Here is a 27957-nt window from a genome sequence, read left to right as displayed (position 1 = left end):
TTCACAGACTGATGACCAAAGGGACTGTTCACTTAATAGATTCAAGTAAGCAAAGAGTGACTGGTGTTGCTGATCTCTCATCTGAGAACTTCAACTACCATATTTTTCGCTCCATAAGACACACTTTTCTCCTCCTAAAAAGTAAGGGGAAATACCTGTGCGTCTTATGGAGCGAATGGTGGTCCCTGGAGCTGAATTGCCCAGGGGCCAAAAGCAGATTGTGCTTTTTATTTTACAAAGAGAAAAGGGAGTGTTGAAAGGACCCGATCAGCAGCTGATCAGCAAGAGATCAGGAGAGAGATAAGAGTCCGGGCTCCCTTTCAGCCCCGCCCTCCTTTGTTGAATGTGCTGCAGAGGGAGGTTGTTTGTTTCCCCCAGGACATGTGACTGGCTGATTAGATTATCTTTCTGGAAACAGTAGAAATGGCTCCCTTTCCTTAAGATTTTTCAGAAATGTGAGTTAAACCCCATAAAAATGGGGCTTTTCCTCTTTGCTTTTCCCCCTTTGCAAAAGGAGCTTTGCTTTCCCCCCTTTGCAAAAAAAAGCTGCAAAACCTTTAGCTGATCCTCAAAAAAAAGGCCTTTTCCCTTTGCAAAAAAAGCTGCAAAACTTTTAGCTGATCCTCAAAAAACAAAAAAACAGGGCTTTTAGAGGAGGAAAACCAGCAAAATAATTTTTTTTTCTTGTTTCCTCCTCTAAAAATGAGGTGCGCCCTATGGTCCGGTGTGTCCTATGGAGCGAAAAATACGGTAATCCCTTAATCCTAAAGGACCACTTCCAGTTTACACCGACAAAAGAGCAGGCAAAACTTTCATTTCTAAATGTTTCTGGTAAAAAATATTTTTGCATTTCCGTAGAGAGGTAATAACACAGTAGAACTTCTCAATTTCTAGGGCAGTGTTCTCCTGGATATTATTCTTCTGATGGCTTTAAACCTTGTAGACTATGTCCCCTGGGCACATATCAGTCTGAACCAGGAAGGACCCTCTGTTTTCCGTGTGGCGGGGGACTGGTGACAAAATACGAAGGCGCAATGTCGTTTCAGGACTGTGAAACAAAAGGTATGTTTTAAAGTTGACATAGGCAGCTGGGTTTCTGGGAGCTTCAGTCTGTCCCTCTTGAGCTTTTCATCCTAAATATAGTCATTCCCCCAGCCTTTATCTTCCACTCATGCCCAGGATTTGGTCAAAATGCTTTTTAGACCCTCTTTCCCATTGTAAAACACAAACAGGTGTTATTTGAGGGTTTTGCCCTAATGCCACCTAGCATTTTTCTTTCACACTACCATTTTAAATTTATTTTCCTCCACCTAATCCCTCTCAAAATCTAACATATTAAAGTACATATAAAATATTTCTCTTGTCACTATATATATATTATTTTTTAAAATCCTCTGTGTAACCTTTTGTGGTGAATGAACCTGCTGCCTTTATCGCTTATCTTCCTCAGCCACCAATCATTCCTGGTAAAATCTCTATTTTCTCTGTAACAGCCAGGTAAACCTGTAGGCATGAGACAATATTTTAATAATAATAATTTATTATTTGTACCCCACCCATCTGGCTGAGCTTCCCCAGCCACTCTGGGCGGCTCCCAAACGAATGTTAAAACAATACAGCGTTAGATATTAAAAACGTCCCTAAACAGGGCTGCCTTCAGATGTCTCTTAAAAATAGGGTAGCTGCTTATTTCTTTGACATCTGATGGAAGCGTGTTCCACAGGGTGGGCGCCACTACCGAAAAGGCCCTCTGTTTGTTTTCAAGTTGAAGAAAACTTATTTACAACAATAAATTAGCAGACTGGATATTAAAACTCAGTGTATTGGATAGTATACTTAGGCATTGTTCAGTGCTTGCTTACAAGTTGTTATATATTTGAGGCAGTATCTACCCTCTTAAGCTAGTTTGGGGACACGGGTGGCGCTGTGGTCTAAACCACTGAGCCTAGGGCTTGCTGATCAGAAGGTCGACGGTTCGAATCCCTGCGACGGGGTGAGCTCCTGTAGCTCAGTCCCGGCTCCTGCCAACCTAGCAGTTCGAAAGCACGTCAAAGTGCAAGTAGATAAATAGGTACTGCTCCGACGGGAAGGTAAACGGTGTTTCCGTGCGCTGCTCTGGTTTGCCAGAAGTGGCTTAGTCATGCTGGCCACATAACCCAGAAGCTGTACGCCGGCTCCCTCAGCCAGTAAAGCGAGATGAGCGCCACAACTCCAGAGTCATCTGCTTCTGGCCCTAAGGGTCAGGGGTCCCTTTAACTTTTTAAGCTAGTTTACTTCCCTAAGCAATAAGTATCTGAAGAAGTGTGCATGCACACGAAAGCTCATACCAAGAACAAACTTAGTTAGTCTCTAAGGTGCTACTGGAAGGAATTTTTTTATTTTTTATTTTGTTTTGACTAAGCAATACTGTTATCTAGTTGCCATTATCTTAACTCCTCCACAGCAACTCTGTAAAAGCAGCATCCAAATAAAATGGGTCAACAGAAGTAAAAAGACTAAAACGTTTAGTTCAGATGGATTCATAAGAAATTAAAGAAGTCTGTCAAAACCAGCACCTGTTTTGCCTCGTGTGCAGATGTCATTTTGGTTTGTTCCTCCCTGCGCTCATTGCCAGCAGCTAACCAGGAAACTCTTCTCGCAAATGATGCTGTGACTTAAGGTGCTCCATGGCATGCAGGGGGAACTCAAATGGTTCTGCTGTTTTTGACAGAAGTCGTACCCTATCATGTCTAGTGCATCATCCATTCATTGTGTCTTCACCTGTAATATATTGAAAAAATATAATGTGCCTTTATACTACACAGTTCATTGTTCTCCTGGCCACTACTACAACTCTACAACCCACAGATGTATCAGATGTCCTGTTGGAACCTATCAGCCCGAATTTGGTCAGAACTACTGCATCACCTGCCCTGGAAATACTAGCACTGATTTTGATGGCTCTACTAATGTTACACACTGCAAAAGTAAGTCATATTTCCTTGTGACCAGCCGCAGTCTGTAAACTGCCAGTGCTTAAGCCTGGTCATATAGTCATAGTCTGTCTGGGAGATTTTGATTTTGATTTATTTTTTTTAGTGTGGTGACAAACTAATCACACATAATTTAGGAAACCTCAAAGTCTACTTTTTTTTGGAACAGCCCCTACATGACAGTGGCAAAACACAGAATTTAAACAGATGGCTAGATTCAACCAATCTACATGTCTGGTCAGAAATTAGCTTTATTGGAAGGCACTGAGGAATGGCCTCCAACACCCTCAGAATAGACTGATGCACTCCAGAAATCCCTCTTGCTGCCCTTTGATGGCAGTCTGGAGGACCCCAATTTAGCCTGATGGATGCCTCTTGTGGACCCCTAGTCTGAAGCCTGGAGTGTTTAAAACTGATTCATTGCAGTCCTCTTTGTGCACACGTGTGGATTGCCTATCTATATATCTATATCTGGACACAGAAAGATAAAGGCTTTCAGAAGATAGCATAGGCAGATTTGTACCTTTGAGATCCAGATCACGAAGTCACTCAGATAAGTTGCTGTAGTTGTTGTTGTTCGCAATCATCCATGAGTCACCTCTTGATATGCAAAGTGTGTTACGATCTTCGTCCTTTTCATTCTCAGAGCAAGCTTATGGGGTAGGTCGTGAAAATTCCCGTTTTAGAAATAGGGAACTGAAAAATTAATTAGACAGCTCAAAGAGTCCATAGCTCAGTTTCTTATCATTCCTTTCCCCGTAGATCGACAATGTGGTGGAGAACTTGGAGACTACACCGGCTACATTGAGTCACCCAACTACCCTGGAGATTACCCAGCAAATGTTGAATGTATTTGGAATATAAGCCCACCCCCAAAGAGGCGGATTCTCATAGTGGTCCCTGAGATATTTCTTCCTATTGAAGACGAGTGTGGTGATGTTTTAGTAATGAGGAAAAGTGGTAAGTTGTTCTGCTGTCCTAGAAAAGGCATTAAAACACGTACAGTCATACCTTGGTTTTCGAATAGCTTAGTTCTCAAACGTTTTGGCTCCCGAACGCCTCAAACTCGGAAGTGAGTGTTCTGGTTTGTGAACTATTTTTGGAAGCCGAACGTCCAACAGGGCTTCCGCGGCTTCCGATTGGCTGCAGGAACTTCCTGCAGCCAATCAGAAGCCGCGCTTTGGTTTCCAAACGTTTGGGAAGTCGAACGGACTTCCAGAACAGATTCCATTCCACTTCCGAGATACGACTGTAGTGAGAATGTACATTCATAACTAAGCCAGAAGTGGACTGAACCTATTTCAGTGCTACATGGTGGCTACTTGCAACTTGGTTGCACTGACTACATGGAGAGCTGGATCTAATATTTGCTATTTAAACTCGGTAAATTCTGCAGACAGGAAATTGGAGTATGCAGTCGAGAATGTTATTTAAACTACATACTCTTACACAGTTATATTTTAAAATGGCAGCTGCTCCTAATTTCTATTCCAACTGGGTATTCCCTGGAACTGTTTCTTGCCACATTACCACCATGAGAACTTTTAAGATTGAACTATTGGTTCCAAATTTCCCTGCTAATTCATAGCATTCAGCCATGCACTAAACATAGCATAACCATTGCCCAACCCCAGCTCCAAACAGATCCCCAAACAGGTGCATGTAAAATTATCTGTTTGTCAGTTGAGCAATTAGCATGCATATTTTGGGGGGGGGGGGGACAAATGTGTTTGGGGCCTGACCATCTACTGCACCGGGAGACTGTTCTGTATGGGGTTGAGCATATTCATTATTGGTGTTTTTTGGTCTTATCAGTTCTACAGCCTCTATCGGCTTCAGGGTGGCTACCAGTCAGAGCTAATGGTGATGGTAGAAAGACCAAAGAGCTGAAATGGTACAAGGCAGATTCACGTGTTCCTCTACTGAAAATTGTGCTGTTTGGAATGCCTGGTGTTTAACCCTTTCCCCCAAAAAAATCTGCTATATGTTTGTTTTTCTTTTGCAGCTTCACCCACATCTATTACTACATATGAAACTTGCCAGACCTATGAAAGACCGATAGCATTCACCTCCAGGTCACGAAAGTTGTGGATTCAGTTCAAATCAAATGAAGGAAACAGTGGCAAAGGATTCCAAGTCCCCTATGTAACATACGATGGTGAGGCTTCTGCCCTTTCTCTTCTCTGCAATACATGTAGAAAAGTAGTACAGAGGATAAAAATTAATCTCATATTTTGGGGGGCTTTCCTCTGCTATTTAAACATATTGCTGGCCAAACATTTTTCCCCTTTCTGCTTTGTTCCAGTATTTTTCAGCGATTGTATTTATTTTTATTTGTTTATTTTTATTATAGTTAATTATCTTCCATGCTGCTATATACATAATTATTTCATTTAATAAAGGTATATCTTTAGCAAATGAAAACCTTTCAGCTACTTTTGCTTTGGTTAAGTTGCTATTGTATGAATTGATTGGATTCAATAGGTCTGCGTTGGAATGATTTCATACCTTTTAATAGTGAAGTCATAAATTCTAATAGAAAGCAAATGAAATTCAACACATTGGTTCAATTTACATAGAAACGTGCCGCCACCCACCCACCCCCTTTTTTTTTTTACAAAACAGTGGGTGGGATCTTGAGAATGCCTTTCTGGTGGTTTCTCCCAGGGTTAGGAACTCCTTGCCAAAGAAGACCCAACTAGCCCCATCTCTGATTATTTTTTATAGCACATAAATACATTTTCAGTTAGACATGTCTTTGGCCCATAAGCTGATTTGTAAATATGTAGTATTTTTTGTTTTTATTGATGTTTACCTGTCTTGGTTTTTTAAACCTTGTGTTGTGTTGTACTTTAGAATAACAGAAGTGTAGTGTTGGAAGGGACCACGAGGGTCATCTAGTCCAACCCTCTGCAGTGTAGGAATCTTTTTCTCAGCATGGGGCTCGAACCCACAACCCTGAAATTAAGAGTCTCATGCTGACTGAACTAACCCAGCCACTTAAATTGTCGTTAGCCACCTTGAGCAGCATTTGGTGGAAAGGCTGAATATAAAATTAACAAATAATAACGAAGAAGAAGAGTTTGGATTTGATATCCCGCTTTTCACTACCCAAAGGAGTCTCAAAGCGGCTCACATTCTCCTTTCCCTTCCTCCCCCACAACAAACACTCAGTGGGGCTGAGAGACTTCAGAGAAGTGTGACTAGCCCAAGGTCAACCGGCAGCTGCATGTGGAGGAGCGGAGACGCGAACCCGGTTCACCAGATTACGAGTCTACCACTCTTAACCACTACACCACACTGGCTCTCTGGATAAATCTCGTTGGCCGGTTTTTGGTTTTTTTCATATTACACCGAACCACTGTTTATTATTATGGGATTGAGTTTCAGGTTCAGGTACTCCTCTTTTTCCTTTGGCACAGCTACAAAGATGAGACAGAAAGCTAATCAGAGTTTCCCATTATGTTTGAAGTAGGAGAGTTCTGATTAAACTATGGTTTGTTAACAATGGTTCAATCCTGGCTTGGTTGAACAAGGCCAACTTTACCTGATTTCCCTGATTTGGACATAATGAGGAAAGTGAAAGCATTCAACCTCCTTGTGACTGTGACAGAACTGGTTTGCAAAATATGCTTCAATATAAACTTCATTTAAACATAACACTAACCACATTTAATCCCCCCAAAAAAGGAAAACAGAGAGGCTCGCACAAAAGAGGAGATTTTGACCTAGAACTTTGATTTTCTGAGTTGACCCACAACCTTGCATACACGTTTTCTCTCTTCCCCCAACCTCCTTACCTTCTCATCAAACTGGACAGAGTTATGTGAGTATATAAAAAGGCTGGCCCTATTATTTCCCTTACCCACCAGCTAATATGCTTTGCCTCATGTCCGACGTGTTTAGGTTGAGTTGAACCAAATAAGGGGGCTTCATCAGGAGACACAGTTTACTTCAGGATAATAAGATAGTCTGATTGGTATATAAAACCTTCTGTGAACTTGAGTTGAGCGCTGCTCACTTGTCACGGGACCCTAGAGACTTTCTGTCAGGTGATCTGGTAGAAAAAAGTTGCTAACTTGCTCTTCTTGCTTCTTGCTCTTCAGAGGATTATCAACAGTTAATTGAAGACATTGTTAGAGATGGACGTCTATATGCATCAGAAAATCATCAAGAAATTTTAAAAGTTAGTAACCTTTTCTTTAAGTTGCAGTGTCCAACCTGCTATTTTTCTTTCATTGTTTAGCTCTAACGCTGTGGATAAGTCAGGGGCGTAGCAAGGGGGCGGGGGGCAGTCCGCCCCAGGTTCCATAATGGACGGGGTGACAAATTATCAAGGAACATTTTTTTTTGAATTTTTTTTTTAATGCCTGCTCCGAAGGTCTTATCTTACTATACTAGGGATTATATAGCTATATATGAAATTTCATGCATATCGGTTAATATCTTGACCCTCCTCCACCAAAATAGCTGTTCACTTGGCTGTTTTCCTATGTCGTGAAGGCTGAAATTTCAGTTCAGAGAACACTTACTGTTCCCAACCCTAACCCTGTGGAAAGCCATCTAATTAGACTCTAATTTGATTTTGAGATGTTTTTAGGAGGTAATTTAATTATTGTCTGATTTTATAGCAATGTTATGTATCTGGTGTTAGCCACCCTGAGCCCGACTTTGGCCTGGGAGGGCGGGATATAAATAAAAGTTTCTTTTTATTATTACTTGTTAATATTCCTTTGTAAGAAAATATGAAATAACGTAAAACCATTTTTGCGGGGGGGGGGGGGTTTGACAAGAAATTTTCCACGCCGGGTACCACCTGACCTTCCCATGGCTGGGGGGGGGGGGGGTTTGACAAAAATATATTTGCCCCCGGGTACCAAATTACCTTGCCACGCCCCTGGGATAAGTGATTACAGTACTCCTAAAAATCAGAATCTTGAATCCAGAAGCTCTTTCTAAAGGGGAAGTACAAAATGGAAACGTGCTCAGCAGAGGGCGCCATGCAAAATATACCGTACAGTACATTTGCTATCCCTTTCTCTGTCCCTGCTTGCTATCTCTCTCTCTTGTCTCCCACAGGACAAGAAACTGATCAAAGCGCTTTTTGATGTATTGGCACATCCACAAAACTATTTCAAGTACACAGCGCAAGAATCAAAGGAGATGTTTCCAAGATCGTTTATAAAGCTACTGCGATCAAAAGTTTCCAGATTTCTACGACCATACAAATAGATTCCTAGCGCTTTTCAAAAGAAAAAATTGTTCTGTTGCGTTCCTGTCAAATATTGTATTGTCTTCAACAGTAGGAACATTTTTGCTATTTTGAAGACTCCTTGGCAGTCTTTATCTTAAATTGTATATTGAAGAATAACTATAATGTTTTATAATCTCCAATATTTTGAATGGGATTTTTTTTTTACTTCAAAGAAGAAATCATTTTGGATTCCAGAATGCACCCAGTTGAAGATCCAAATTTATTCCTGCACTAGTTTATCCTTGAAGAGCCTTTAGAGAATGTATCTCTACACCTTTTCTAGAAGAGAAAAATGATTTCTTCTAAGCAAGGAAGGAACCTGGTCAAAGAAACTACCTGCAAAGAAGAGTTACGATATAAAGGAGTGTGTAGTATAAACTAATACTTGGATTTTGAATTGCACTTGAACTTTATATGTGAGATTTTATGGGGGAAATCTAAATTTCATTGTTTCCCATTGGTGGTTGCGGAGACTTTGTTCTAGGTATAAACCAAAAAATACAAAGAAGGGTGGGGATAAAATTGGTGAGTTTAATGGATTAGGCAAGATCTAATTCCATATTCTAATATTTTGTTGGCCCTGTCATAATATTTCAAAAGTCTACTAGTGTCTAATCCTGCAGATACAATTATGGAATTGTAGATAATTTGGTTTCACCAATGTTTTTTACAATAGGATGGAAGAGATGGGGGGGGGGGGAGGAGAGAGAGAGAGAGATAGCCAGTTTTCTTGCCCTTAATCTAAATAGGTACACTACTTCTGTCTGAGGGTACTTTAGGATAACTATCTGAAGGTCATGTAAATACTGTTCACATCATAGAATTGTATCCAGCTAGGTCATACTCTGAATTGACCCATTGAAAACAATGACTTAACTAACTCAAAACCATTCCTTTCAGTGGGTCTAGTCTGAGCTTGACTTAGTTTGATACAACCCAGTCTCTCCCCACCCACACCATTGGTCACAATCCAGAGATCTTTTTGTACATTTTGGCAGCCCTGGCGGTGAGGAAGGCTGTGGGAAAGGGATCTCTGCCAGTGCAGTTGGCACTTTCACCTCCCATGGTCAGCAGTGATTCAGTTGCAGGATTTGGGCCAGGTTACCAGATTGTGACTTGGCTGTTGATCCACATTTTGTAAGTTTCCCAAGCTTGAAATAATCTTGACATCTTATGATAAGAGACTCTGATGTAGTCAGGGCAGAAAATGCTGGTTTGGGGGTGAACCTATAAAATAGTTAGAAGTTATTACTTTGTTGTTTCCAGTACGCTGAATTCATCGATTTCTGGCTCATAAACCTTGGTCCGTTTTATCTTAATTCAGTGTGGCCGGCTTGCTAATTTCCTATGTATGCGTTACTTGATTATGACCGCTTTAGAGAGCAGGCTCCCAGCAGTACACCTCTTACCGATGTTTGTATTGACAAATCATTTCAAAAGAAATATTACAGACTGCACTGCATTTTTTTAAATCCACATACATGTATCATAAACATGGAAAAGCAAAGAAGAAGCCTACTTGCAACCTCAATTTTTCATCACCCAAATTGCAGTGTTTAATGGATAGAAACAAACCTTTTGCATCACTTTTGTCCGCCGTCCCCAATTCTTGCAACGTTGTGCCTACCACCTGTCAGATTATTGAAACAGTCGTGGTCAGTGGGGAAGGATGGTGCCATAGCCTCCCAGCGGAGTGGAGTGGCAACGCAGTGGGCCATTGGTGCTGTGCCTTGGCTCCGTTGGCTGACACCCCCACTGCTTTAACTCTTCCCTTTGAGAGAGAGGTTTTCGCCTTTCTCCCAGTGGACAGCCTGTGCTTGCCAGGTGTTACATACAGCTGTTTGCCACAACTTGTGCAGAAATGGCATTGAGTAGGATCAAAACATAATGGGCGAGGTGGAGGCATGCCTGTCCTCAGCCTGAGCTCGGGCAGGCAGGGCCTGTTGTCTCTCATTCCAGGTTGTCAGCGGGGCCCAGCTCTGCTGGTCAGCTCCCATGGTGTTCCCCAGCAAGCAAGCTGGGATGGTGTGTCGGGCTTAAGATCCCCAGTCCCACCCAGTGCCACGTCAACCGCACTTCCCTCGCGAGCCAGTAGAAAGCTGAGTCCTGGGTTTACCAACACACGAGTCCCGAGTGTTGCAGACCCGCTATGCTTGGCCTCGGCTTCCACAGTGCGCCTGCCATGTGACTTTGTCCAACATGCCCTGCTAACCCCCCTTTGCTGGATCAGGCTGGAGGACATTCCTTGGAGAGGGATGACACCTCCTCCTGATGGTGACAGGCAGGGTCCCTCTCCAAGGAAAGGGGGCCACCCCACTCACCAGACTGACCCTGCCTGCTGACAGTGCTGGTTGGGTCCAAATTGCTGTCTTAGGAGGCCTGTCTTTTTGGGGTTTATGCTTTTCTTTTGGTTCAATATATTGCCTCGGGTTTGAGAGTGTGGTTTTTCATGTGTTTACCTTCCTCTGTCCTGGTTGGTATGTAGTTTGTGTGCATCTATATCTGTGTTCCGAGCTTTCCCAATCTTTTCTTTGGGCTTTTCTCCCCTCCGTTTTCTTCTCCTTAGAGCCACAGCTACTTACTTAGTGCTCAAATCTACTTCCCTCTTCTATGGGCTGGATTAGGAAAGGTTGCAGACCTCCAGAGGCTACTTCCCTTGTTCAAATGTTGTTGTGGAGTAGTTTAAACACTTGATGCCTGTTGCTATCTAATTTTCCATATTTCTGATTCTCCGCCTCCCACAGGAAAGGTTTTGAATGGTTTAATGAGCATTTCTGTTCAGGGTGCATGCATAAAGATGATCAGAGACAGGGTTTGTTTTGGTTATGGCATCTCCACGTTGGAATGCTTGCAGTCTGATTTTTTATTTTATTTTTTGGTGTTGGAGAAAGTTGTTGTGTTTTTTTTAATTTGCTAGACTATTTCATCGTGCTGTTTTAACTGCTATTTTCTGGTTCTGCCCACTTTTGTTGCTGGTTGCTGCTGTTCATGTGTTCATCTTGTTTTACTATTGAACTTTTTATTGTATAGATTTATTTTCTTGATTGACACCCCTCCCCCCAAGAGACCTCTGCTGAAGGCAGCTTATACATTTCCTAAATAAACAAAAACAACCAAGTAATCCTTCTTTCAACACTTATTCTGTACCTGAAGTCTTCATCCTTGCACCCTTCATCCCTGTACCTGAAGTTTTCATCCTTGCACTTGGCAGTCTGAAACAGGCGACAAGCATGTGTGCATGTCTCCCAGATATACATAAATATTGGAAAGTTATCTGGGTAAACTACCTCTCCCGTTATATGATATAGCTGCTAGCCTGTTGTGAATAATATGATTTCTTCTCCTTTATGTTCAACATTGTACCGGAGTCTGTAATATATTGCTTTTCAAAGATTGCTTAAAAAGAAACGAGATCGGCAAACGTCATTGTGTCTCAGGATTGTACCTGGAAGCAAATACAGTCAAGGAACAATACATAACAACAGAAAGACTATTGCCCAAAGGCTGTAAGGCAGCACTTAATACATTTGTAGTCAGGGCATCAAAAGTACCATAAATAGAACAAACACTAAGAAATAAACCTTTACTACTACCTGTTTTCAATGTATACTTACTTCTCTCATGTCTTGACTAATGTCAAAGGAATCAGATTAATAGTTGTTTCTTCTCTGACCAAGAACATTTAGTTTCAAATAGTAGTAAGAAGACCATGGATAACTTAAGTCAGTTTGGGGGGGGGGGTATGAAAATACCTTTGGATTTTAATTTAATTGTTGCAGTCCTTGTTGCTTAACATGTGTTTCCAGCTGGCTTCCGGTTTTCTTTTATATACATAGCATGATGTACGTCTCACAATGTTTTTACGTCTTTCTTTTTTTCCTTTTTGGATGCAAATGAAATGGCCCAAGTCTTTGGCCCAATCCATCCATTCCCATGGCACACTGGAGGGAGCAGGCTGCTGGGCTACCTGCGTCTGGCACTGTGCAAATGACTTCTTACGTGAGCTGGATGGGAGCACCTTGTGCACCTAAGCTGGCAGCATGTCTGAAGCCACCCTTCTTCCACTTTCCTCTGTCTGTCCTCCAGGACAGCCTCAGCATCCTCATCTTACATATAGGTGGCTCCTTTTTACATGATGAACATACAGGTAGCTCCCTTCACTTCCACTGACCTGCCACCTGCCATTTTGTGGGGGGGAACTTGATTTCCACAATTCCCTAATCTCTACCCCATCCCTCTGGTTACCAAGACAGCTCAATATGTTTTGGAAAGGAAATGCGCAATAAATAAATTTTTAAAAATGCTATCTCAAATTTACCAATTTAGACAGCCTGTCGCCATTTACGTTTTTGAAAACAACAACAAACCCCAACAGTGAAGTAGCATATCAGCTCAGGGGTCCATCATAACAAAACAGTTTTAACTGAGTTTTGATTTGATTTTTAAAACGTTCCATTGATTCACCCCCTGTCCTTTAATAATGAATTCATAAAATGTAATTACATGGGTACATTATAAAGCTTTAATATAGGTGTCTTTTGGAGATACTGATATACATGTGAGCAATTACCATTAAATACACCACAGAAACCAGCAGTTCCTCGTTACAAGGGAAAACCATCTTACCCTTTTATAATTCTCAGGCTCACTGATTAAAATTTGCCCTCATGAATGAGAATCCATGCCAGTAACAGTGTATGAACCAGGACATTGCATTGTCATATATTTCAGAAATCATGGTATGGTAGAAAAATGGGTCCTGTTCAGAGAGCTATTAATAACAGTAAAAATAATTTTTAAAAAATTAAGTTTTATTTAGATCACCAACAACCAAAACACAAACAGTGAAACCCCCCCGGCGGCCAATACATTGGGTATACATGAACAATAAAAACATATTCAAATCAACCATATGTACAATTCTATATATATTAACACTCCACAAGGTTTATTTAACTTTTAACATTTTAATTACCCCAAATTGTTCAGACCTACCCAAATAATTCAATATCCTCTCAAACCAACCCTCCTCTTTCTCACTGACCTTAAACCCTTTCATTCTGCGTATCTTCAAAGTTAGGTATTCTAAAATTATAATATTATTCTATTTTTCCCTCCATTGGTTCACCCCTAGATGTTCTGCATTTTTCCAATATCTCGCTATAACCTGTCTGGCTTCAATTACCATCAAATTTACCCATTTACATTCCTCTTTTGTTTTTAACCCGGTACTAACCAGGCTAACAAGAACCATTAATTTAGATATTTCCACATTAGTAAAAATAATAATTAATAATTCATTTGTTAGCTATCTACACACGCATCTCAAGGCAGTGTACAATAAACAAATAGTAAAAAATAGCAATGCAGGTGTATTTAAAAAAACAATACAAAATACCTATATACTTGAGTATAAGCCTAGTTTTTCAGCACATTTTTTTTATACTCAAGCGAGGCGGGCGGTGGGGGCGACGAGAAAGAAGCCCTTTCTCTCCGCTCGTGCCGCCGCCACCCGCTCTCCCCAGTCAACTATTCCTTAAGAAGTGTACAAGAACGGCGGTTCTTTACTCTCCCCAGGCAGCTTGTTCCATTCCTGAACTGCTCACATAAATGCAAACTTGGCAAAGGAGGAAGAGGAAGGAGCAGCCCAAAGGGCTGCTTTCGGGCTGCTCGTTCCTCCTCCTCCTCCACAGCGGCAAAGGTGAACCGGATTATACTTGAGTCAATAAGCTTTCCCAGGTTTTTGTAAGAAAATTAGGTGCCTCGGTTTATATTCTGGTCGGCTTATACTCGGGTATATACGGGTAGATAGCTGTGCCCTCCCCACCCAGCTAGAAGAACCTCACTGGTGTTAGGATGAAGAAAGAAGTTTCTGGTTCACACCTTCGCCCTCTTACGTTATTTTCGCAAAAGTTCTTGCTCGATGTAACTTTCTCGTTATCACAAATCCATGGAAATAGTTATACTGGATAAATGAAATAGTGGATGGGCCCACACACACACACACACAGAGAGAGAGAATTTTTACAAATTTCAACTTGCAGATAAAAATTGTAGCTTATATCTAAATAGAAAATATACCTGGATCTTATTTAAAGAGCAAGCTCTTGCTGTGTTTATAGCTTCACTGATTTGTAGATAACAATTAGAAATTAATTTGTAGAGACCTCATAAAATATCCCTAAATTTGTTGCTTAATTTGCAAATATTGGATTACAATGCAGCTATGCTAAGCACTTGAAAGTCCCATTGTTTATTGTAAATTAGGCACATATGTAGTTCTCACAGTTAAAACAATAGGACGAAGCATTTATATTTGCTTGAATCGTGCCCATTTTTTTAAAAAAAGAAACCTGTAGCGCTTAACTTTTCAGCTTCGCCTTCCCTCCACTCTGCACTTATTGTTATCTTTTAAAAATATTGTTGTTGTTATTTATTAAATTTGTATATTCCCCCCCCCTTCAGCCAACGATCACAGGGCAGTTCACAACACAAAAATACAAAATGAGAACACAAAAATACATAATAAACCAGAAGCAAATCAATAACCCCATTCCCACAAACACATTTCAAAGACCGTAGAATGTTAATGAGCCCAAGGCCACGTTACAGAGAATTGTTTTCATCTGGCTCCAAAAATTATGTAGCGAAGGCATCTCACAGATGGGGAGACGCTGCAGAAAAGGCCCATTCTTGTGTCGCCATCCTCTGGACCTCTCATGGAGGAGGCAAACAAAGAAGGGTTAAGTCAACTACTCCTTGTTTTGTTTTTCGTCTTCTCATAATTATCAAGTCCTGCTATCAGGAAACGGTTAATTGATTAGCAGACTTGGAAGCTGGAAGACAGTTGATACCCATACTCACAGATTTTTCTGCATACTAAAAATTGTGGGTTTGTGCACAGAACGCTATGTGAAATAACAGTTTAAGTCATTTTTAAATATGCTTTCATCCTACATATTCATCCTGAATATTTTTGCTCCTGTCGGTATTTCAGAACTAATCCAGCTGTTGTTTCAGACGCTAACACCTACCATCACCCTTTTAATGCAACCATGGAAAATATTTGCCATAAATACCGGTGGTAGATACAATTCTAAATGAGGACTTTCAGGATAGTTTTTTTTCGTAACCTATATAATTGGGAACAAACTTAGTTGGTCTCTAAGGTGCTACTGGAAGGAATTTTTTATTTTATTCTATATAATTGACGTTCACCCTAATTTCTGCAACAATCGTGCATCAATTTTTTTCCTCGCCGAAATTCCCATACCACTATAATCAGACATTTGTGACGGGTTCTCTTCTGCAATATTGTATTTTCAACGCCCAGTTTTTAAAGTTTTCCTGTCATGCATCTAAAGCCATGTTACGTTGTGATCGGAAGTCACACTGCATGCGAATTCAGTTGAAATCTAGATGAATATTTTAAGGAATGGTCCGATGTATCCCATTTTACGTTCGACCGCAAAAAGTAGGGAGGGGAATTGAAGGATGAAGTAAGGATATTGTGCAGTGCAGATAGTCTGGTCTTTGGGGCAGGGATCTGTTTGGTGTGCTCATGTTACGGATGGACGTTGTCTCAGGAAAATATAGTTCCGAATCAGATTGACAAAAGGATTTTCAAACACCCCTATAAGCAGTCTATTCAGCACCTACACCTTAAAGATTAAGTGCCACCTTGCACTTCACAAGTACCCCCCATTGGGGGGGGGAGGAATGTGGTTGCACACAGATATTCTATACATACTGACAACGTGGGTTTGTGTCCGTCATGTTCCCATTTCAGAACGTACGTTCAGTGCTACATGATATACACACACCAACATGGTAACACATCAGTAACCCAAAAGCACACACCCAAACGCTAATCGGTTATATATCATTTTAAAAATAAGTGATTGGTTCATTTTACTATAATCTGAATTCAGTCCCCCCCCCCCGAAAATAATGGTGAAATCTAGCTTTAAAAACTTTATTTCATGAGGAATTGCCTTCTGAAAACACATAATGCATTGAGTGTATTTCAATGCACCTTTGCTTAACAATTCATCTCCACAAGCCACATTCCCTCAGATGAGTCTTCTTCATTTCTCCCTCATCTGTATGTGGGGCAAAACCAGGAGTAGACTGCACAAACAACACAAGGTGCAATTTCTTTTCTCTGCGCTACCTATCACCATATCTGTCTTTATTCATGTCAATCTGAGATTAGCACAGTTTTGTGACTCAGGAAAGCAGCTCACTGATGTTCTCTTCTCTTCTCACCCCCTCCAGACTTGCCATTTCCTAGTTACAGCTTTATTTCTCACGGTTTCTAGGCTTGCACACTCTCCCCCACATTAAACCCCTTAAAGTGAACTGGGTGCTGTGTACAAAAAACACAGAAATGTGCTTTTTTCACAGCAGACGTACAGAAGCAGGGCCTGCTCTGGGGTCCCATATATGTGCAGAGGTTTGATCTGTGGCCCCACCATATAAACAAGGGTCTTGTGCAAATCAAACCTCAGAAGTTTAAAAAAGTAATCCAGGATAAAAGAAGAACATTCTAAGCACTTGAAAAGAAAAATTAGATTTTCAGCCTACACCAGAAGTAGAATCCTAATTCTTATTGCAATAAAACCCTCTTCAACATTACACTGAAAAGAATATTGTTTGGGTTGTAGTAGATAGATGCACGGGAAGACAAGACTATTCAGCAAAACCATGTTTATCTGAGTACCTACACTTCACGATTGCTCTTTCCTTTATTTATTCTGCTTGTACCATTCTACTTTTAAATCCTTGATGCCATGTAATATATAAACAATTATATCGTGTACATACAGAGATACCTTTTAGGTATTCTAATTAGTTTAGATATTTACAATTGTCAACACAAATGCCAGAACTATTCCAAATACCTTCATAAGATATTTTACCGCATTGTATTTCAAGTGTCAGGGCTACAATCAAGAAACAACATTATTTAAGACTAACTTAGTACTCTTTGGAACATATCTGGAGATGTTGGTAGCACGAGGAAGGTGGCTTGATTTGCATATTAGGAAACCATTATCCACGAAACATGCTTTTTTATATATATAAAAAAGACTGAAAATATTTTAAACTTTTTTTCTACTTTAGTGATGTAAATAGTGTTCCATATATTGTACTTTACACTGAGGGGGGGAAATTTAGGACATTGGATATATATGCTTCATTGTGATAGACAATGAATATTACTGCTCTCTATACTGATGGGACCCAGGTGGCGCTGTGGGTTAAACCACAGAGTCTAGGGCTTGCTGATCAGAAGGTCGGCGGTTTGAATCCCTGCCACGGGGTGAGCGCCCGTTGCTCGGTCCCAGCTCCTGCCCACCTAGCAGTTTGAAAGCATGTCATAGTGCAAGTAGGTAGATAGGGACCGCTCCAGCGGGAAGGTAAACAGCATTTCCGTGCACTGCTCTGGTTTGCCAGAAGCGGATTTGTCATGCTGGCCACATGAGCCGAAAGCTGTCTGTGGACAAACGCTGGCTCCCTTGGCCTATAGAGCGAGATGAGCGCCGCAACCCCAGAGTCGGACACGACTGGACCTGATGGTCAAGGGTCCCTTTACCTATACTGGTGGGAGAAAAGTTCTGTATGTGTGGGGCGGCTTCCTGGTGGATGAAGAGGCAGGAAAGTATTTTTTAACATTACATTGAATGCATGTATCCCTGGAGTGGGCCAGAGTAGCTTTGGGTGGCAAGCACATGGCTGTACAGGAGGCAACTGGGTGGCTAGGTCCCAGCTCAGCTCCAGCGAAACACGGTGGCTGCAGACTTGTTGGTTTAAACAGGGGCCCTTTTCCAGCCGCATACAAAGCATGGTGGAGGTAATTAAAGGTCTCATGGTTAAAGCAAAGGTGCTATATGGAATATATATATATAATCTGCTCCCCATTGCTTCCTCTTGAGTATTTTCCTCCTTGGTTGAGCAACCGTACCAGAAGTGAGCTCAGCTTAGATAAAAGCACTTGGGGAAGCCACTGGGGCGCGTTCAGCTCTCCTCCTTGCAGGGCTGCTACCTCCATGTGTATTTTTACTCTCAGGTCACAGTGACAACCGCCTTGGGCACATCAAGGAAGTGCGATAGGATTGTGCATATATTTGAAAGGCAGAAATAAGATGGTTCCTTTCCTAATGTTAAGGATGAAATGATTAGGTGGTTTGGGGTGGGGGGGTTGGGAAGGATGTGGTCAGGTAGGCTTAAAACGGAACAGATTGCACATATTTGAATTTACTACACAAATTTTGTTAAAATCAACCTAGAGTAAACAGATTTAATAAATGATAATAATATTGTTTCCTGATTCAGTACTTAAGATCAAGTAAAATCAGCATAATGAAGATTACACAAATCCATTTTGGGTCCCTCTTCATGTACCAGGAGTGAGTGTCCAAAGGATGACGCAATCTGGAGTAAATACTATCATACGTGGCTACATGGGGGAATGCAAAATAGGTCATGCAATAACATAACTTTCACCTGCCCCATTCCAGAAATTAGTTCCTCTATCTGAAATACCTTGAGAAAACACAATAACTCTGATTTATGTACAATAGTAACAGTTCTTACCGGACAAAACCTCTGTGAGCATTCAGTAGAAATCTCTTGAAAATGCGACTTGTAGAGGCCAAAGGCCAGTTAAGTTACCCATTTCCGTTCTTTGTAAATATTTCTTTTAATTATGCAAATTCTGTGAAATGGAATCAACTAGACTGACATGGAAATCAACACAATCAATTCTTTGGAATTAGAATTTGCTCCCCCACAACACTCTCTTGAGGGAGAAAGACCCCAGGCAACTGTATCTGTTAAGACATCTGCAAAAAAAATCCCATTGCCTTGTACTGAAAGGGAGCAAGAAAAAAAAAAACATAGGTTGGGTAGAAGTAGAACCAGCTAAGTGGGGACACCATTCAGGAGCTTCCTAGTTCATATCGCATAAAATGTAGCTAAATGTTAAAATTACATTTTCTTATGCTGTTGACTCCAGGTGATCCTCCTATCATGAGGCAAGGTAAGGTTGCTACCTCAGGATACAGGTGTTTATACTATGAAGCATAATAAATTTGCCTTAAAAATAGTGGGTTTAACATGTATTTAAAGCTGCCAACGGAGTGGCAAATGAAATGTCTTTGAAACAATGTTGGGCCCATGGGCTGGCAGGGTTTTCCTCTGGTCAGTCCAGTGCCCTCTTGGCAGCTGCTCTTCGTTGCCATCACATCAATTGTGAGTAGACGTGTGGGATGCTGTAGAGAAGGCTGATAATGGGAACTCAGCTAAATATTTTGGAAGAACAGAAGGTTAAGGCTAATTTCAGCTATTAAGATCGGGTGAGGAAGTAAGGAAGGAAGAAAAAGAGATGAAACATCAGGAAAGATCTGCACAGAACGATTGCAGTGGAAATAGAGCTATCTGGGCTGGTTCCCAAATCGTCACTCATGACAAAAGTACAGTACTGTTGTATCTACCTGAAAGGTAGATTAGTTTGCCTGGTAGAGTGGTACCTCAAGTTACAAACGCCTCAGGTTACAGACACTTCAGGTTACAAACTCCGCTAACCTGGAAGAGTTACCTCGAGTTGAGAACTTTGCCCCAGGATGAGAACGGAAATCGTGTGCCAGTGGCGCCGAGGCAGCAAAAGCCCCATTAGCGAAAGCACGCCCCTAGTTAAGAACAGTTTCAGGTTAAGAACGGACCTCCGGAAAGAATTAAGTTCGTAACTAGAGGTACCACTGTATAGCATTAATGGGGCCCCACTCTAGCACGGCCTGCAACACCTCTTCCTGCCTGTGTCTCCACGGTTGGCTTTCAGTTCATGATTTGTTGCAGAAAATAGGTTAACATCATTCTGAGTTTCAGTTCCGAACTGTTCATGATTGGCAGGTATGCAAAACTGAAGAGGGTACCAGCCTATTTCCTGCAAAAGCTACTCCTGCCTTCGTCCACCAAAGATGCAAGGAAGTTCAACCCAGTGATGCTACACTGGCAAAGCAAAATTCACTGATGCCTTGTCTCAATAAGGTACATTAAGAACTTAACCGCCCTGGGGTCCTTTACCTTACCTTTACATTAAGAACAAGTCCGTTACTCCTTACGAAAGGCTTCCTACCGGGACATGCATTTTTCTGAGTTCCTATCAATTACTGGGCATGAATAAAAATCAGAATTAAAACCTTTGTAGATGCTGCTGGTATAAAGTTTGGTACTTTTAGATAATTATTATTTTTTAATGGTCTGAGCTTTACCAACGTTTTAACTACACCGCCCAAAACTGTCATTTAAATGGTTGTTGTACATGTACCTTATTAACTCAACATCCCTCTTCACGTCTGTATATGAATAGCTTGGTTTCTATGTCAGAGCTCAAAAGGAAGCATGTAATGATTTTTGCTGTTAAATTGCTTTCATAATAAATCTAAAATTAGATAAAAGGTCTTCGGCATTCTTCATTCTGCTCTGCAGGTGGTCTGGATAATAACCTATTTATTAATAACTCTCATTGTCATATGAGCACCATTAAGAGGCTGTGGGAAAGCTGACTAAATTTTGAATGTAATACCCCTCCCCACTCCCTCACTATATTTAAGGATCTGGTGACTTCTGTTTCAGTGTATCTGAAGAAGTGTGCATGCACACGAAAAAGCTCATACCAAGAACAAACTCAGTTGGTCTCTAAGGTGCTACTGGAAATAATTTTCTATTTTGTTTTAAATTTTGAATAGTGGGCATTTAATAAAAACGGAGCTCAGTTCCTTCATCTAAGTCGTTTAGAGAGGTTGAACAACATTGGGCCCAGGACAGAACCCTGCGGCACCCCACAGGTCACTTTTTTCCCAAGGTGATGAGGAACCATTAATGAGTACTCTTTGGGTTTGCTCAGCCAGCCAGCTACAAATCCACCAAACAATGGAAGCGAGGGTGTTTCCGTTGCTCCTGAGCTGGCCTACCCTTCAGTCTTTCCTTACATATTTTTCTTCCTCTGTTAATCTTTCCTTTCTCTTTGCACCGACCTTTTCATTCTTTCTCCTTAAAGCTCTAATTGGGTCTTGCAAAAGAGCAACGGACTTCCTCAAGCCCTCTCTTTGCTATTGGGTTCACTCCCCCCATGCCATGCAGTGCACACTCTCAGCATGCTCAATGCCCAATATTTCATCAGTGAGAAAAGTTTGGTCTCTGTGTTTTTTGCTTTCTTGGAGAAGTGCTCCTCTTGTCATCTGTTCCTGCCCTGCACATTCAGAAGAGACACAGAATTTCAGCTGGGTATGAGGAAGAAGAAGAAGAAGAAGAAGAAGAAGAAGAAGAAGAAGAAGAAGAAGAAGAAGAAGAAGAAGAAGAAGAAGAAGAAGAATTTATGTGTACCCCGCCCATCCAGCTGGGTCTCCCCAGCCACTCTGGGCGGCTTCCAACAAATATTAAAATACATTAAAATATCACAGATTAAAAACTTCCCTAAACAGGGCTTCCTTCAGGTATTTTCTAAATGTCAGGTAGTTGTTTATCTCTTTGACCTCTGATGGGAGGTTCCACTACTGAGAAGGCCCTCTGCCTGGTTCCCTGTAGCTTTGCTTCTCGCAGTGAGGGAACCGCCAGAAGGCCCTCGGCGCTGGATCTCAGTGTCCGGGCTGAACGATGGGGGTGGAGATGCTCCTTCAGGTATACTGGGCCAAGGCCGTTTAGGGCTTTAAAGGTCAGCACCAACACTTTGAATTGTGCTCGGAAACGTACTGGGAGCCAATGTAGATCTCTCAGGACCAGTGTTATGTGGTCCTGGCGGCCACTCCCAGTCATCAGTCTAGCTACCGCATTCTGAATTAATTGCAGTTTCTGGGTCACCTTCAAACGTAGCCCCACGTAGAGTGCATTGCAGTAGTCCAAGCGGGAGATAACCAGAGCATGCACCACTCTGGTGAGACAGTCTGCAGGCAGGTAGGGTCTCATCCTGCGTACCAGATGGAGCTGGTAGACAGCTGCCCTGGATACAGAATTAACCTGCGCCTCCATGGACAGCTGTGAGTCCAAAATGACTCCCAGGCTGCGCACCTGGTCCTTCAGGGGCACAGTTACCCCATTCAGGACCAGGGAGTTCCCCCACACCCGCCTGCCCCCAGTCCCCCCAAAACAGTACTTCTGTCTTGTCAGGATTTAACCTCAATCTGTTAGCCGCCATCCATCCTCCAACTGCCTCCAGGCACTCACACGGGACCTTCACCACCTTTACTGGTTCTGATTTGAGAGGTAGAGCTGGGTATCATCTGCATACTGATGAACACCCAGCCGAAACCCCCTGATGATCTCTCCCAGTGGCTTCATATAGATATTAAAAAGCATAGGGGAGAAGATGGAACCCTGAGGCACCCCACAAGTGAGAGCCCAGGGGCCTGAACACTCCCCCCCCCACTTTCTGAACACGGCCCAGGAGGAAGGAGCGGAAACACTGTATTACAGTGCCCCCAGCTCCCAACCCCTCTAGATGGTCCAGAAAGATGTTATGGTTGATGGTGTCAAAAGCTGCTGAGAGATCCAGCAGAACTAGGAAACAGCTCTCACCTTTGTCCCTAGCCCACCGGAGATCATCAACCAGCGCGACCAAGGCAGTTTCAGTCCCATGATGAGGCCTGAATCCCAATTGGAAGGGATTCAAAAAGTCCGCATCCTCCAGGCGTACTGGAGAGAGCCCGTTCGTGAAGAGAGGCCGTTCGTGAGCCAGTTCAGAGAACTACTACACATGTAATAATCCCTGTTGGCTTGGGTCACAAAACTGCTCCATCTCCTAGTATGGTTTTTCAGATTAACCAGACCAGTCATAGGCCTGGACTGAGTCTGAGCTAGACTATTGAGAAGCCCTCTGGAAAACCTTCATGGGTTGCCATTTGATTCTGCAGACAATACGAAATATTCTGGCACAGGGAACTGAGCAGACCGTCCTGCCAAAGGCAGAGCACACTGAACACAATTGCTCATCTGGCTCTGATTCTGCTCTGACTCCACCAAGTCGCCTGGCTAAAGGAGCAACTTGCACAGAGTTTTGTTGTGGAATTTAGATATATATGTGTGTGTAAGGCAAAACTATAATTTTATCAGAGAACTGGCAACATCTGAAGATTGTGGGAATGTTTAGGGATGCAGGAAAGGATATATTGTTTAAGATATCCTATTCCAACTTGTGTTTACAAGTTCAACAATATCAGCAGAGTTAACATTCCCCTTTTAAACACACACAGCGGATAGCTTGCTCAGGTTCGCTAGAACCTCTAATAAATGTCCTGGTATTTTCCCCTTTTAATCCCTCTCAAAATAAGACACTACATAGTCTTCTATAAAAGCATAAAAAGAGTTTACTTACATAGATCATTCTGTTCACAAAAGGATCCCAGAAGGCAGACTTAAATTCAGTAAAAGTTACATATACTCAGGAGACTGTCCCATAAGGGAAAACAGTTCATTTGTCCTCTCTTGGCTGGCTAGCGATGTCGCTTCTTTGAGAGCGTTGTCAAAAGAGAGAGAAAGGTGGTGGCCAGGCTGGTGCTTTTGTTTACCTGCCCAGGTGAAGCCACACCCATCTCCAGTTACACAGAGGAAGCCCATCCCAGCCCAGAATAAACAGCAAGTTCTGACTAGCTGGCCTAGAGTTCCCCTTCTATGTCCACTCTAGCAATGTTGTATTTGACTGCTCCCGTGTTTCACATCCCACAAACATTTAGTGGGGAAGAAGAAGAAGAAGAAGAGTTTGGATTTGATATCCCGCTTTTCACTACCCGAAGGAGTCTCAAAGCGGCTAACATTCTCCTTTCCCTTCCTCCCCCACAACAAACACTCTGTGAGGTGAGTGGGGCTGAGAGACTTCAGAGAAGTGTGACTAGCCCAAGGTCACCCAGCAGCTGCATGTGGAGGAGCGGGGAAGCGAACCCGGTTCACCAAATTACGAGTCTGCCGCTCTTAACCACTACACCAAACTGGGGAAAGGGGAGGGGGGGAAAACATTTTCTAAACTTTATAAGATAATGACAGAGGGGGAAATGATCACATTTCAGAGATCCAATACATTAAAAAATGGAATAGATTTTCAAATGAACATTCCTGAAGGAGTCATTTTTAAAGTGCATTAGTCTCCTCCTCTACCTGTATGCAAATCAGCTCTGAAGAAAATTGTATTAAAGTGGCTATCCAGTGGCATTGGTCACCCTGGAAGTCAAAGACTAAAAGGGAGGTAGGAGATGGGGTCTGCCCTGTGACATTTTTCTAAACAGAGAGAGAACTAACAGCAAATCGTCATTTTAAGAACCCAGCACACCGAAGGGCTGAGCGAGAAGATATCCAAGGGCAAGGAAAACGGTTGCTGCTAGAGATACATTTTGGATAGGGTTGCCAGGTCTGCTTCCAAAAACTAGTGGACAAGCGGGGGGGGGGGGTTAAATTAAATTATATATTTTATTAGAAACATTTTAACACATATTAAAATACCATTTCATCATAAAGCTTTTGAATAAAAAAAATGTCCACTATTTTATGAAAAAAAATAGTGAACATAATGTGAAAAAGTGGACTGTCCACTCAAATAGTGGACACCTGGCAACCCTAATTTTGGAGCTCCTTGCTCGCCATGACAAGCACGAGCCAAGCTTTGTGTCTGATGCTACAGCAGGAGCGCCCATCCAGTTTTGCCACCTGAGGCCTGCCCTGCGGGATTCTGCTGCCTGAGGCAGTTGCTTCAGTCTACCTTACGGCTGGGCCAGCTCTGCTGCACAGGGATGTTTTCAGTCAGGAATATGGGAGGGGAGAGTGGTTACTTTGCCCCTTTTCAAAAAGCCCTTCACTCATGAGCCCACAAACACTGGAACACGAATACCATATAGTGTGGATGAAGACCACTTCCCTCTTACACAACTCCGTTTTTTTCTGGTGTTCTTGGTGGCTCTGGTGATTATGGCTTACACCCCTTTTGTTTTGCAGCAGCCACCACTATGGGCTTGGAAAACATGACTTTGACATCAAAGGCATCGACAAGTGGCCAAAAAAAGGCACCGTGATTGGTAACAAATTATATTTATACCAAGCTATATAAAATCTATCCTAAAGTTTGCTTCTTATGTGGGGTCCACATTTTGGTAAACAAGCAAGACCATGTTTAGGATGTACAGTACATTAAAAACATTTTGGATACACCATCCACTTAAGACCACTCTCTGCAATAGAAACATGGATTAAGAGAAACATGGATTTGTGCCTGGCTAAGTGGGAGACAGTGCAATAATGTTTTTGTGCGGCTCCCATGAATTTCAGCAGAGTGGACTTAGACCTAAAGGATGACAACCTGTCTGTATTGGGTAGCTTTCAGCAGCTTCAATGTTGAGCTGACAATCAGCATGTTTTGAAGGCTGTAATATTACTTAGATAGAGGTAAAGGTAAAGGTACCCCTGACTGTTAGGTCCAGTTGTGGATGACTCTGGGGTTGCAGTGCTCATCTCGCTCTATAGGCCAAGGGAGCCAGGGTTTGTCCGCAGACAGCTTGCAGGTCATGTGGCCAGCATGACTAAGCCGCTTCTGGCGAACCAGAGCAGCGCACGAAAACGCCATTTACCTTCCCGCCAGAGCGGTACCTATTTATCTACTTGCACATTGACGTGCTTTCAAACTGCTAGGTGGGCAAGAGCAGGGACTGAGCAACAGGAGTTCACCCCGTTGCGGGGATTCGAACCGCCGACCTTCTGATCGGCAAGCCTTAGGCTCAGTAGTTTAGACCACAGAGCCACCCGCACTTATCTTACTTAGATAAGCAACAATAATTGGCTATTGATTACAGGTAGGTACAGTGGCGGAGTAAGGCTCCGCGGTACCCGGGGCGGCAAAGGAAACGCCCCGGGGGCGGGGCGTCGTGACATCACATTGTGACGTCATGACGCTCCGCCCCCAGGGCGTTTCCGGGGGTGCCGGCGCCGCTTCTGCAGCCCTCTTTTAAGCCGAAGAGCTCGCTTTTAAGCTCTCCGGCTCAAAAGGAGGCTGTGGAAGCGGCGATCCGATGACAGAGGCGCACTCCGTCGTCGGGCCGTGCGCTGCCGCTCCCAGGGTGACGGAGGGAGCGGCAGCGCGTGGGAATGGTGGGAGGGGCTGCCTCTTGTCACCCCCACGTGCTGCCGTTCGCTCCGTTGTCCCAGGAGCAGCAGCAACGCACACACCGTGCGCTGCTGCTCCCGGGGGGACGGAGCCAGCGGCAGCGCGTGGGGCTGACAAGCGCCGGCCCCTCCTGCCACTCCCCACGCTGCCGGTCACCCCGGGAGCAGCAGCGCTGCACGGACGGGGTGCTCCCTCGGCCGTGCGCTGTTGCTCCTGGGGTGACGGAGGGAGCGGCAGCGCTTGGGAATGGCGGGAGGGGCTGCCGCTTGTCACCCCCATGCGCCGCCGCTCACCCCGGTCGCCCCGGGAGCAACAGCGCACGACCGAGGGAGCACCCCGTCCGTGTAGCGTTGCTGCTCCCGGGGTGACCGGCGTTGCCTGGGGAGTGGCGGGAGGGGCGCCGCTTGTCGCCCTCACCCGCCGCTTCTCGCCCCTGTCGCCCGGGGGCGTACCGCCCCCACCGCACCCCCCTAGCGACGCCCCTGGGTAGGTAGCCGTGTTGGTCTGCCGTAGTCAAAACAAAATAAAAAATAAAAAAATTCCTTCCAGTAGCAACTTAGAGACAGAACAAACTTAGTTTGTCTCTAAGGTGCCACTGGAAGGATTATTATTATTATTTTGGCTATTGATTAGATTTCAGATTGCACCAGGAAATATACATAATCCATGAAAAGAGATTGGATATAGACAATCGTGGATCCAGAAGAGGATTCTGCAAAATTGGGTGGGGGAGGTTAGTGGTGATTTTTTAAAACAATTTTCCTTAAGCTTGTCTTTTCCTGCTCCAGAGGGTAGGACTCAAACCCATGGCTTCAAGTTACAAGCAAATAAATTCTGACTAAACATCAAGAACAACATTCTGATGGTAAGAGCTGTTTGACTGTTCTATGATTCTATATGATCTGGGATTTATAATTTCACTGCTAGTTCTTCCAGAAGTACTGTAATCCCTGGTAACAGAAAGCACATTCATTTGTGAGCAAAACCAATATCCTTTTACTCTCTGACTAACATGTTGCATTCGGACTTCCCTGATCGCATGGCTCAATATGTCCGCAATAAAACTCTTAAATGAACATCTATTTTCTCTTGAGTCAGTGTTCGTCAGAAAGGGCAAAGACAGTCGCCCGCCCACCAGCGCCTTTTGGAGGAGAATGCGCTTCTACTTTAAAGCTCCACTTCAAGTTATCACAACCAGTGCCAGCCTGTTTCGCTTCTTCTGCACATCTTTAGAAGATGATTCGTTTAGTTTTCGGAGCAACTGCCTGGACCCGGCTGCAGGTAGGTGAGTCATGCGACGGGAGGCGGGTCTCTTCCTTCCGACGCTGCTGCCATTCTCTTGGAGGCGCCTGGACAGGACTGCCTTTCAAGGGCTCGCCTGGGGGGGAACAGGGACGACCCACCCACGACCCACCCGTGGAAGAAGCGCGCCCGCAGCGGGCGCTGCTGCAGCTGCAGTTGTTGCGCTTCGCCTTTTTTGCCCGCGTCCTTCGCTGGCGCGCAGCCCAAGGAAGCCGCCAACGCCGCCGCCGCCGGGGCCCTTTAAGAGCCGCGCGCCCGCCCAGCCGGCCTCGCGGAAGGAAGGCGAA

The 27957-nt window shown here is 43.3% G+C and overlaps 1 protein-coding gene across 2 annotated transcripts in view; it reads left to right on the top strand.

Moving 5' to 3' along the window:
* SCUBE1 (signal peptide, CUB domain and EGF like domain containing 1) overlaps positions 1-8923 on the top strand; it is a 180358-nt gene extending 171435 nt beyond the window's left edge. For both annotated transcript variants that reach the window (XM_033148316.1, XM_033148315.1), the window contains 6 exons: positions 895-1062; positions 2805-2966; positions 3735-3932; positions 4978-5130; positions 7079-7158; positions 8052-8923. In XM_033148316.1, the coding sequence (XP_033004207.1) occupies positions 895-1062; positions 2805-2966; positions 3735-3932; positions 4978-5130; positions 7079-7158; positions 8052-8204 (914 nt within the window). In that variant the 3' untranslated portion in view covers positions 8205-8923. The remainder of the gene's footprint in view (positions 1-894; positions 1063-2804; positions 2967-3734; positions 3933-4977; positions 5131-7078; positions 7159-8051) is intronic.
* Positions 8924-27957: the final 19034 nt, after the last annotated feature.

The sequence above is a fragment of the Lacerta agilis genome, chromosome 5, assembly GCF_009819535.1.
Source record: "Lacerta agilis isolate rLacAgi1 chromosome 5, rLacAgi1.pri, whole genome shotgun sequence".
Taxonomy (NCBI): Eukaryota; Metazoa; Chordata; class Lepidosauria; order Squamata; family Lacertidae; genus Lacerta; species Lacerta agilis.
The sequence above is the reverse complement of the archived record's forward strand: the minus strand, read 5'-3'. Positions and strand labels throughout refer to the sequence as shown.